At 37.2% G+C, this 13060-nt stretch overlaps 1 protein-coding gene across 1 annotated transcript in view; it reads left to right on the top strand.

The window, feature by feature from the left end:
* Positions 1–13060, top strand: part of LOC139975463 (UDP-glucuronic acid decarboxylase 1-like) — an 87270-nt gene that overhangs the window by 8238 nt on the left and 65972 nt on the right. Inside the window, exons 2-6 of the mRNA XM_071983461.1 lie at positions 2707–2758; positions 3166–3235; positions 4384–4427; positions 6749–6809; positions 7046–7226. Coding sequence (XP_071839562.1) covers positions 2707–2758; positions 3166–3235; positions 4384–4427; positions 6749–6809; positions 7046–7226 — 408 coding nt within the window. The remainder of the gene's footprint in view (positions 1–2706; positions 2759–3165; positions 3236–4383; positions 4428–6748; positions 6810–7045; positions 7227–13060) is intronic.

Genomic DNA, 13060 nt, shown 5'->3' with positions numbered 1-13060 from the left:
TGTTGGGTTGCGAGCATTCTCTGGTAGTGAAATCATTTCCAGAGACAGGGTAAGCCCAGGGTATACAGCACGTACATTATAAATGAACATGCGGTATGCCCGCATTTTATGCAGTAGTATAGTACTGCATACACGTTGTACTTCAGCTAGCTTGTCATACGTTAGTGTGGCCGTAAGGTAGAAACTTGCAAGAGTGGACGCGGCCACCATGGCCTGTACTCTGTAGTGTACGAAGTATACGGTACTGTATGTAACCATTAGTGCATATGTACAGTATCCACATACAGCTAAAGTGTGGGATTTTCCCCTCATTTACAGAACGTACCAAAATGTGATTGATTTCTTACGTTGTTTCTTATATGAATGGAGAGCGATACCAACAAGCTACTATAATTTTTCAGGAGCAGAGTTTTACTTCAAAGAATAGCGATTTTCCGAGCTTTGTTGGAAGTGTTGAACACTAACCAGGGTTTTATGTTGTCTGTTGTCTGTATATCCGTTGAAGTACTGTATAAACTCATAAATTTTGTCTTCAGCTAGCTGACACGTAACTATCGCAAAACTGGTCCTAGAGCACAGTCTTTCATTTTTGACAAATTTCGATTAAGACAATGTTAATAAAACAAATGGAATTTACAGTATAAACTTGGTAGTAATGTATCATATCAATGTACATGTGAACATGAAAATAAGAAGACAGTACATAATGTTGCTAGGCATATAGACATTGCATAAAATACCAACCATTGCATATAGGCAAATGTACAGTTATGAACAGTTCTAGGATCAACCTCCAGTTAAGAAATTGGAACCATACACAAACTCATGATCAAAACTAGTGTTTGCAGGGGGTATCCAGGTACTACCTGGTTCAATACTACCTGGTTCACATGCACTTTAGGCTACTAATAAAACTGCTGATATGTGTCACTTTTAACCCGCCCTTGCAAGTCAGAGCAATTAGAGAACTACGCTTAACTCTGACCATTTTCCCGACCATATATGAACGAGAAAATATTATCAGATTAGGTTAGTGTTTGCACAGGGTATCAGGGAACCCGCCCGACGCGATACTACCAGGTTCCTAATTTATTACCCGAATCCTACGCAAAGTGTTATTGTTTGAGAAATCAATGGTTGACGTAGTGTGGTGTTAGGCTACCATGTGGTTGAAGATAACAGCAACAACGAAAGTATTCCAGGGATATCTTATAGCTGCGTCACAATTTTAGCGAATAAACAGATTGTTAGGCTAGATTTCCCCATTGACTTAGTGTGGTGTTTGGCTACCATGTGGAAGAAATTGAATGAATTCACACAATTAATATTTATTCATTTGTTTATTTCATAGAAGGAAACACTGACAAGGATTTTTACGAGATGTTACTAATGGATTATAGATGGGATAACTAAAAAATAATAATCACAAGTTGCTTTTTAAGTAAACGTTTATTCCAAATGCGATGAAATCGTGCAATCTTGCGGCTAATGCAAACCCTGGGCCTGCATAATAGATAGTAGTAGTAAAAAGTGTTTAAGAGCTAAATTGGATATTTATCTGGTCTGATCCAATAGATGTGGAGAGCAAACATAAGCAGCGGCGGTAGTGCGATGTTAGTAGTGATGTTAATTATATGAAGTTATTAACAAGTTAATGAAAGAAACAAATGCAAATAGAAACTATTCAGGAAGGTTTAAAACCTTATCTTACACCTACGTATATGAACATGAAAACATTTTCAGTGGAGAATATAATTCATTTATTATAGCATCCAATATGTAATTTCTTGAAAATCGCAATACACAAGGGTAAACAATTTTTACGACGGGTAACGGCTCTCGGATACCTAGTTCCCAATTTTGGGAAATCCTGATCATAAACATTTCGAACTGAAAGAGATGGACATTATGATCTAGTCATGCTTTGTGCATGTTTTGAAATGGAATGCATCAAGTGGCTATTTACCTGATCTTCGGAATAAGCATGGTGCACATGCTTTTATGCACCCAGTCACAGTCTGTGAGTTGAGAGACTCATCAAGCCATGGTAGAGGGAATTTTTATCTGTTATATATCCCATCTAAACAGTCAAAAGTGTTCAGCATTACACTTTCGCAGTGTGTATTGTATAAAAAGAAATTTTAATGTTTTGTCAAATATGTAAGTACTTGGGTGTGTGTTGGGGGTGGGGGTATATAGTGAGGTCATTAAAGCTGACTCAAATTTTGGGGATAAATGTGATATGGTGCATAGTTTAGCTACAAATTAGTTGTTTAAGAGCTGCTACATAATTGTTATGACAGCTGGTGATGGTATACAACTCTTTTAATATTCCACTAAGCAAGGAACCATGGTGCCCTTTGTTCTGTGTGTCTCTGTGCTTTGAAAAGGTCGATGGGAATGTACACCCCTCTGGATTTGGGCTTAATACTGTGTTTATTACCTCCATACACCCACCAAATTATGCATTACGTCAGGCATATTAAGACTGGGATTGGGTAAATAAGCACCCATTATTTAAGTACGATTGGGTAAGTAAATACAGTAAGTACATAATTCAGCCTTCAATAATGTTGTTTTATGTTCAGTTTACTTTTTTAACTATTACTTTGTCATAGTCTTTTCCTCTCATAGATTTAAAGTCTAACAAGGTTGAATTCTTGAATTTGTTTATAAGTTTAACTTTCTTAAACTTTGATATTTCAGTTCTTTTTGGAAGACTAGGGAGAGGTGAAGATACAGTTGAACAAGAAGAGAGGTACGGTTGATCAGATGGTCTTAATCTTGTGTATATAAACCCATAACATATCAAATATACTAAGAGCAATGAATAATATACTGCTTTAACATGCTGCATTAAATATTTTAAGTGCTAGCCTTAGTGTACATCATGCCTCAACAAATTGGTTTAAACTTCTCACCAACTGGCGATCCGAGTCTAAAATTCTACTCACCAAAATGTTAAATTTACTCCCCATTTTTGCACTCTGGTTTTAAGGGGGAAGCGTCGATGAAAAACTACTGTCTGAAATACATGACATACATTTTCTTCAAATGTATGTTTTTCCTGTTTGCCTTGCCTTTTTCGTTGCTTTTCAGGTCATCTCTTCTTGGATATAACTAACCTTCAGTTCAGCTATTTTTGTATTGTTATGATTCATCTAGGTGTTATTCTGCTTATCACTGCAGGGCAGATACTGATACCCTCAACAGGATGGATAGTGTTATAAATGAGGTATGTTTTCTTGGCTGTTTTCTTTTCTTTCCTCTGTCCATGTCAAAAAATCAGGTTGTGTTTGAAGTATTAGAGTAAAAATGACACATTTCACTGGCCAATTCAGTTATCTAGGAGAAAGGATTGTTTGGGGTACCATCATAAAAGTGGAGCATGTGTTAGCAAGGCCAGCAGTATCATCAAATACCCTGTCATCTAAATCTTTAGTGCTCACAAAAGAAGTTATAGCTTAAATTGCATTCTCATATCCTGTGTACTAGCTCCAGGTACCAGCCATTATAGGTGAAAGAAAGCTATTGATCTAACTTGTTTATTTTGTCAAACTTTTAGTAATTGAGCATTAGGGCATTTAATGGTTTTCTTTCTGTGATCCTTAAGTTTAGTGATGCATATAAGTGTGTACAAACATAGATTGCAGCATAATCTGTTGGGCAATCATTGAGTTTTCAGAAGTCTGCTTGTTGTTGTTGGACAACATGGTCCTTCTATGAACATAAATGATCATTTATGCTTAAAAGAAGATGTGATGTATTCCTCTTACTGTAATCATATATTGGTTGCCTGTCTGACAACTGCATGGGCTGGTTTGGTTTTCCATTGAAATTGCTTTTATTGAAATTTGGTTAGATTGATATTAAAACCATTCATCTAAGGATTACAATAATGTAATCCTGACGTCTCTCCCTCCAGCAGTTTTGCTCTTTACAAATTGTAATTATTTCCTAGTCAGTGTTTCTTAGAGAATTTATCCTTGTCAAACCACTTTACAACTTGCACATTTGTGCCTCATGAAAAGAGAGATTTTCACTATGTAATTGTGAGGCAGGTTTTGAGTTGAAATCGACAATGTGTCTGTGCTCAGATACAATTACATTTAGTCCATAAGATGAAATTTCCAAGAACTTGTATTTTCAATAATTAAGACTAGTTCATTCCCTTAGTGTTGGTGTAACTGTTTGCTGATGAATAAGAGTATTACATAATAGAAATTTCATGGTAAGAAAATTGTCTGATTGGGACAATTAAGTGCTAGTTAGCAGACTTTCTGTGAAAATAAAGCTAGAAAATAAATAGATCTATTTTCATCACTCTTAACTTTAAACTGGTATAGTGATTGTACTAAAGGTTTGTGTGCTCACCTCCATCAGGTTGTCAAACCTTTGCAAAAGAGAATCGAAGAACTGGAAAAACTGTAAGTTAAAATTCACTTTTTTATTTAATTGAGTTTTCATATTATGGGAAAAGTTCAGCCGATTACATCTGTTGCAACTGTTTTAAGTAACCAATCTGCAGTTACATATAATTAGCCCATGTGTTGGCAAAATTGCCAGAGGACAGTTGTTTACTATACAAGGAAGTAATCTTTCGTTGGCCGAATCATTGTGATGTGCAGCTTGTCAACTAACGATTTGCACTGTCTACCAAGTATGATGAAAAATAAGATTGCAATTAATCCAACTAAGACACCATTCAAATTTTTTTACCAGTGAAAAATGTTAATGACCAAGTAAGTAAAGAATTTGCTTCAATTCACATTTAATCACCCACCATGCAACTTTTACCAGGTATGTAATATTTCATTAAAAAAAAAAAATGTAAATTGTTAGCAAAACTTATAAAGGTACACAAGTGCCAGCATTTGGCATCTGAGCACCTTCAAAATTCAAAAAATTTCTCAAAGGGAATTTCTCAAAGGGAAGGGGGACACCCCCTCTCCCTAAGACCCCTCCCCCAGGACGGCGATCAGTATACCCGGCACTCAGGAAATCCTGGGCACACCCCTGCAAGCCTATACATAAAACCTTTGAGTTGATTATCATGTTTAAGCTCTCCTCTAAGTTATGTATAGGAATTACCATAAAAAATAATGAAGTTCAATCAATGTTAAATCACATGTAGAATCACATTGAAAAATTAAAATGCCAGTGATGAAAATAATTGTTATGAGACCCTTCTGATTTGAATGCATATTGGGACTGAGCAAAGTCTCTGTGGCATAGAAACTTGCAGTAAAGCAGCTGAGGGAGACTAAATTGAAGGGATGTTGTAGATATGAACTGTAAAGGCCCGGTCACACTACAGCGATATGTTATCGGAATACGGTCCGATTTTTCCGATTTTAGGCGGAAGAGTGAGGTTTGTGGTAGTGAATGTAATGAATGCAGTGGAATATTCGAATACCTACTCCAAATCTGAGGGGTTCTGGAACGGACTACATTCTGAAGTGACGTCACATCGAAAAACGATAAAAATCGGAAGAGAAATCGGATAGCTATCCGATAAAAGGAAACGGAGTCAATAGCAAAAGTTAGGAGAGGGCTATTCCACTACGAAATGGCTCAACAGATTGCAAAACAGGTCCTTTATCAATGTGGCTAGAAGACCCGAACAAAAAACTGGCTGTTTCGATTCCTCCGGGAAAATCGGATAGTATTCCGATAAAACATCAGTATAGTGTGACCGGGCCTTTAATTGAATGAGAACATGCAAACCCCCAAAATATTACAAACTAGCATCATGTACAAAAACTGTAAAGTACCATTTCTTTATCTTTGAGCATGAGACATTGGTGAAGTAAAAATCTCCAGGCATGTATGAAAATTCTGCAGAGTACAGTAGCTATGAGTGACTTAATGGAGCTTACGGCTTTTTAGTTCAATATATTCCGTACTACTACATGACATTAATGAATTAAATTGTTATTCATTTTAAAAATTTTGCAATCAAGAGTTGAGTTACTAAATAGTATTTTCACCGATAACAAACTTAGTGTCAAATTAAGTAAGCTGCTATAAGCTTTTTTATTTTTTAGACATTGTAGGACCCACACCTGTTAGACTTGTGAAACCTTCCAAAAATTGTAGTAGGTTTTAAGTTAATGGCCTTTAGTTTCTTCAGTTGGTGCATTAATAACTGATTATTCTGCTGCAAGCCAAAAAAGGTGAGGGAATAAGAAATAAATTTGAACATTTTACTGTTTTCAATATTGTTTATTACTATGGAGTAATATGTATGTATCTGCAGATGACAAAACCTTATGGTTCACAATGTTTTATGGGGGAAAACCTTTGGGGCATGGATTTCTTCTCCCCAAATAATTAACAAAAAACCTTCCCCTTAGCCACAGTTGTACTAAACATTATGTCAAAATCTAAGATGTGACCCTCAACATATATATCCTGCAATATATTTCTTATCTTATCTATCCTCTTCTTGGTCCATCTCTCAAATCTTTGTCAATTAATGACCATTCACAAAGAAACTAAATGCAGTTCAAAGTTTGCTTTCATGAAGGGTCTATAAAGACTGTAACAACTTGTTGGTTTTGATGGAAATCCTTCTTGCAAGTCTCTTCTGTTTGTCTCCCTCACCATCGTTTTCACCCGCCTCTCCCACTCCCTCTTTGTCTCCATCTCATTTACTCTATGCCCAGTTGAATTGATCTAGAGAATTTCTGCTGGTTGTAAGGCCATGTGTCCATAATGTAACAATCATAGCCATTTCTCATTACAGATCGATGAAGAAATTTCCTGAAGTTAGAAAATTACCTGAAATTGAAAGAAAAAGAATCCTGGTAGGTACTGGGTTCTTGAGTATTGGTTTTGGAAGATTTTATATGACCAAGTATATGTTAAATAAGTACTCTGCATACGGTGCAACAGTTTTCCAAGATTTGGATGGTCATACAGAGAGAGGCTATAGAAACAAATTGGAAGACTTAACCTAGAATTGCCAAACATAGTAGATGTGAACAGCATGTCAGAGACAAATGGTTTCTCTCATGTCTGCCTCTGTCTTGTACTTTCGTAGATTACTGGAGGGGCTGGTTTTGTTGGTTCGCATTTAGTTGATCGGCTGATGGAAGATGGACATGAGGTCACAGTGGTGGACAACTTCTTTACAGGAAGAAAGCGAAATGTGGAGCATTGGATCGGACATCCAAACTTTGAGATGATTAATCATGATGTAGTTAATCCTCTTATGATAGAAGGCAAGTACAGTATGATGGACATGAGGATTTACTTCGTTCCTTGCTTACCTGTCTCTCCACAAACTTAGCACCCATGTTCTACCATGCCTAGAATGTCCTAGTAATCTTTTAACACTGTGTGCCCTCTATTACCAGCTCCTCCTGTCACCCCCCTTCCTTTTCATTCTACCATCCAATGTGCCTGGAGCTCTATTTTTCAAGTGAATAATTTCCATCAGAATTTGTCCGTTTATGATTACCTAGCATTGGCGATTTTTCCATCTACTGGTTAAGAGAGAGTGTAGAAGTTCTGGCAGCAAGATAAATATCCTTTCTTGCAATAGGGAGGGTTTTGGTGCTATTTTAGGGAGAGACTTTCACTCCTTAGTTATGCTAGTTTCCCCACCTTTTTCTCACACACACGCTATATGCGGTAATAGTATTTTCTCCCTTATATTTTTGTTCCATATTGCCTTCTCTTAAATTTGAGCTTATTCTCTTCAAGTTTCACTTGTTTACTCCACTTTTTGTGGGGTGGTTAAATTAGGTCATTTTTTGTTACCTTTGTAAGCCGCAGGCCTCAAGGCTAGGCGCGTTGTTAAGGTACTATTACATAGATATACCTTTTTCTAGATTATATCACCTTCCCTGTTTCTCCCATCACTTTTGTTAGTATTTGTTAAGAAGTTGACCCTTAACGTGGGGTTTTAGTCACTTAGCCAACTGAAATGCGTTATCTGCTCCATGTTCCGTCCTGGGAGGGCTTGGGACGTACATGACCTTTACTCGTTATTGGACCAGAATGGATCCGTGTCTGGTCTGCATCCAGTTAACCCCCAGGGCTGGAAAACCTTGCGAACCTTCCGAACCAGGATTGCGGAAATACCAAGTGCTCGGGGAAATCCAGCCTGGCTGAATAAAAATATAAAATGGTCCTGTATGTGTTCATCAACTTTGTCTCCAAAACTCACATAGAACTGCTTGTTGTCAATACTGTCTTGTCCCTTGTTCTATTAGTCTGAAACCTAATCTCTCATAGGGAGCATTGGTCTGAGTATGAAAATATTTGCTTAGTGTCTCTTTTGCCTTGTCAGTGTGTAAATTTAGCGGTCGTCTGAGATGACCAAATTACCTGCAGGGCAACCAAAACTTGTCAAATCGTGAATTACTGGTTGCCCGGCGGACAACCAAAAACTTTCGAAAAGGCTGGTTAATGTTCCGTGAAACAAACGGGAAAAGACACGGAGACAACCGTGAAACCAAAAAGTAAAATGACGTTTCCCATAAGAAGAAACTCATTCCAAACTCCACCTTCATCTAATAAATAATATACGTAGACGTATACACATGTCTATGATCTATTAGTCTGAGGAAGGCCAAGCCCTCACATTGACATGGACCACTCAGACCAAGATTCATGGTATTTTCTGTTCCGTCCGTTTGTCAACAAAGGTACGCGTATCGTGTGAGCATAATGGCGTGGGGTCCAGGGGCCCACCGTAGGGCCCAGGTGGGGTCAATGGGTGGAACCCCTTCTGGGGGTTCCAGGGGGCGAAGGCCCCTGGAAAATTTTGGTATTTTTTGTCTGGCGATAAAAAATTCGCAGTTGAGGATGCAAAATACTGACAACTTTTTTAATTAAAATTGTCACGAAACTGATGACAATTTTAAAATGACAAGTTAGAGTAGCTATATTATGATATAAAATGAAAAGAGATTTAATCAGTCACTTCAATCTTTAAAAAGTTTAACTTACAAAACTTCCGATATTATGAGACAAACAACGTTCGACAAAGTCCTGTTTCTAGACTGCCTAACAATGAATAGCGTGCACTATACGTACAGCAGTTTACAACTGCAGTGTTTAACCCTACTTAAATACTACGGTAGGCTACATATGCTGCAAATTTTCCCAGGTACCTTGCCAAACAACTGTGAGCTCATCCCCTGTCTAACACCTGTTTGTTAACATTTTTTGGCACGATTCCAATGAAAGTTTCATTGAAATTGTTTTGGCTCCACTCTAGAATTAATTAGGTCAGTCAGAAAAGGATCGTTATGCGAAATATTATCTTAGACGTTCCAGAACGTAGGTAAAATATCCCTGTAACATTTAGGTAGTAAAACACACCTCAAGCCAACTGACTCCTTCGCATGAACAAAACAATCTATTCCCCATGACACACGAGGCACAGTGCATGCAGTACCATATACGCATAGCATGATATCAAGGCCCCTATAGTTATGGCCATCTTTATGAAAGTAAACCTTGTAATAACATGTGTTTTAGGCCACTTGGCATGATTCACTGAATGCTAAATATTGTTTCCATGTTCTTGTAGAAAACGTCAACTTCACAAAATACAATTAGTTGTGTTTTTGTAGTTACGTGTTATCCGTAACCGACGAGGTGATTAGGCTATTTGCTATACACTTAACTATGGTAGAATATTATTTTTTTCATATTATTGGAATTCTAGAAAATACTTTCTTTTCCCCCTGCTTTGCAACAGATTTGATCTTACGGTTTATTCATAAATGGGTGTACTAGAGCCTTGTTTACATGACATTAGTTGCATTCAGCATGATATGCCAGTTTCGCGTGAATTTTTTGAAAGTGTAAAATTTGGAAGGTGAACCAACTTACTTTTCGTACACAATTGGTAATTTCACCCCCCAAAAAATTCCATGGTTATTTATTTATTTTCAAGGGAACAGTTCATAACAAACTCAGATTCTCTTTGAATGTTCCCTCCATATATCTCTCTTTCTCCGTCCACTGTGTTAGACTAATTTGCCAAGTTCCCTGTCTTCAATATGGGGCTCTTAGTTAGAAGATGTTGTAAATAAAGTGATGAAGTTGAATGAAATGTATCTTCTCCTTAATGGAGTTCCTTTGGCCATCCCAAATACATATAACCTACTTTACATGTTTCCACTGCAGGACCACCAAAATTTCAGCAGGACAACCAAAAATTGGTGAGCTGGTTGTCCTGGGGACAACCACTTGAAATTTCTTAAATTTATACACTGCTCGTATACATTCGCTGCAGGGTCTGTCTTTTATTTTCAATTCTGCCATCCTCTCCGACTTAACTATAATAAATATCCTGACCATCAGTTCCAGCACAGTTCAGTAATTAAGCTCTCCTTTGAGTCGTATCATTTATTCCTTTCCCACAACATACAGTTTGAAACTTTTAACCATTTGCTCCATCCAGGGACGTAGCTAAGGCCTGTTGATTGAGGGGGGGGGGGGTGTAGTGGCTGAAATTCCAACTGGATGGGTTTTGGAGCCATAAAATTCTGACGGCTGTCTTTTAAGTAAATTTGTTCAATTGCTCAAATGGAATGAAGTGAACAATTGAACATTTTGCAGCAAAATTTCCAATTGACGAGATATGATAAGTTGTCAATTAAACATTTTGCAGAGAAATGTCCAATTGACAAGATATGATAAGTTGTCAATTAAACATTTTTCAGAAAATTGCTCAGTTAAAGCAACTGAGCAATCCAACATTTTTCTGATTTTTGATAAGATTTGATCTTCTTATCTAAACAATTTACAGAAAGAATGTCAACTTATGGGGCAAAGTTTTTCTTATGTTGATGGCACTTTTAAGCTTCCGTAGATTAGCATTGAGTGTTTTAATCGTATACGATAGAGACAATGTAAACCCTGAACTTACTTGAAGCTAGGGAACAGGGTTAACCCACCCAATAGGAAAGTTAATACGTAAATTATCTGAATTGAAGCTGACTTAGTACAGTATTAGGCATTTTTTAAGAGTATTCAAAATCATACAAAGTTTTTGTATGGTGGAGTATAAGGATCGCGAGATACAATTTCTCAATGTGACAAGGAAAACGTGGTAAATATGACTGATTAGAGGTCAATTTTGACCGAAAATTTTAGGTCACTCACAAATTACAAGAATATGTGAAAATAAGAGAACAACAGTCGGAAAAATTAGACTGCGACAGTCAGACATTCCGACTGTCACACTCAAATTTTCCAACTATCGTCAGTTTTACCAAGATTGGGGGTGAGACACCCCCCCCTCTAGTGACGTCCCTGGCTCCATCCACTTGACGTTGCAGTATGTGGTTCAAACTGTTTCAACGATGATAAGCCTACATCATCCATAGCCATCATTCAATAGTATTATAATTTTCAGTAACAAATAACTAGGTCTTCATATATGTGCTATCATTAAGTTCACAAATTTTAACTCGTGTGTATACTACATATTGGACATTGCGTATGTCCCAAGATACTCAAGAACTTTAGTGTATACGACAAACACTACAGCGGTCTGTTCAAATTAAGTCTAACAACTTTAACACGGCTTTATCAGTACGAATTTTGGTATCCTCGTCGCCAAACTATGTTGTGTGCGCTGTCCGGATTTTGCCAATTAATAATAGTTATAAAAATGTGTGGGTATCAGTAGATATATTTAGATGATATTCGTTGACTGCCAAGCTTGTAAGTTCTGTTCCCAGTTTCTTCACTGACATATATATGACGTTTATTCATAAGCTTCCAGTATGAGGTGGTATATAAGTAAGTTTTAAGCATAGACACTACAAAATTATTTTCGATTTAGTTCCTTCTTGGTATGGTGATGTAACAAATTACATCATAGGTAAATGTTTTATGCAATAGCAATTTTTATTTTTATCTCAATAATATTCCTGGTGGTTGGGGCTTATTGGAAAATTGTCAAAAATAGCTTGTAAACATGGTATCTCAATAACCACAAGTTGAATCAAAGCCATGCTTGGTTGATACATGCCCCATGATTGAAATTGGTAGAGGTAAAAAAATGTCAAAGTCTGGGAACCTTGTAAACATCATTACTCAACATAATTATAGCTGAAATAAACCTGTCAATTTTCAGAAACAAATATTGTCTTTTGGTGAACTTAGTTTAGTCAGAATCAGTTCAGTTAAATTTTGTAAAGAGGATCTATAAGTCTTCAACAAAACATAGTCAACCAGGAAATTAAATCAACTTCACTGAAAGTTGATATGTAGTATTGCTTTAAACACACTCACCACAGGCCCAAATAAGTTTCACTCTCTGAGCATCAAGGGGTCAGCAGGTTATCTTGACTGGTGGAAAAAAAATTCTCAAGGGGTCAACATGTTATCTCAATTGGTCTCAAAATTTGCCCTTTTTGGTTCCTTGCTAAAAGCAAAGGAACCTTATGTATTCAGGTTGGTGTGTGTGTGTGTGTGTGTGTGACGCTTTAGCTTGTATGCACAATAACTCAACAAGGGATTGACTGATCATGATCAAACTTGGTGGGTGGGTGGCCCATGGTGAGTAGATGAACCCTATTGTTTTTGGTGCCCACAAAGGTCACCAAAGGTCAGTTATGGTCCAAAAACCCAAAATACTAAAACTGCAATAACTCCCAGTGCCAATGTGCGACAAGGTTGATATTTTGGGACAAGTTGTGAACTGGTTAGGGGAACATTTTGAAACTTAATGGTCATGTGATCTGAGGTCACCAAAGGTCAATTAATGTTAAAAAACTAATATTTTTGCGATAACTTGAGAACAAATTGTCCGTTAGGGTTGGGAGTTGCTTCAATGTAATCCAATTGTCGACCCACATCTGGGTGACCCTTGACCTCAATTTGACCTCTGGTGACCTTTAAATGTTTTGGGGATTTTTACAGTTTCAGTGCTATTTTCAGATGTCAAAGGTACCTTCTGATCATAAATATCGATAGGGTGACCCCGGTGTGACCTTTGTGTGCGAACTTATATGAGGTCAAAGTTTTCGGTCGGAGTTAGGATGGCTGTACAGACTTGTCGTGTTGATTTTTGGAATCAGCAGAT

The sequence above is a fragment of the Apostichopus japonicus genome, chromosome 10 (genome assembly GCF_037975245.1).
Source record: "Apostichopus japonicus isolate 1M-3 chromosome 10, ASM3797524v1, whole genome shotgun sequence".
In the NCBI taxonomy this organism is placed as follows: domain Eukaryota; kingdom Metazoa; phylum Echinodermata; class Holothuroidea; order Aspidochirotida; family Stichopodidae; genus Apostichopus; species Apostichopus japonicus.
This window is presented reverse-complemented; position numbering and strand designations above follow the sequence as displayed.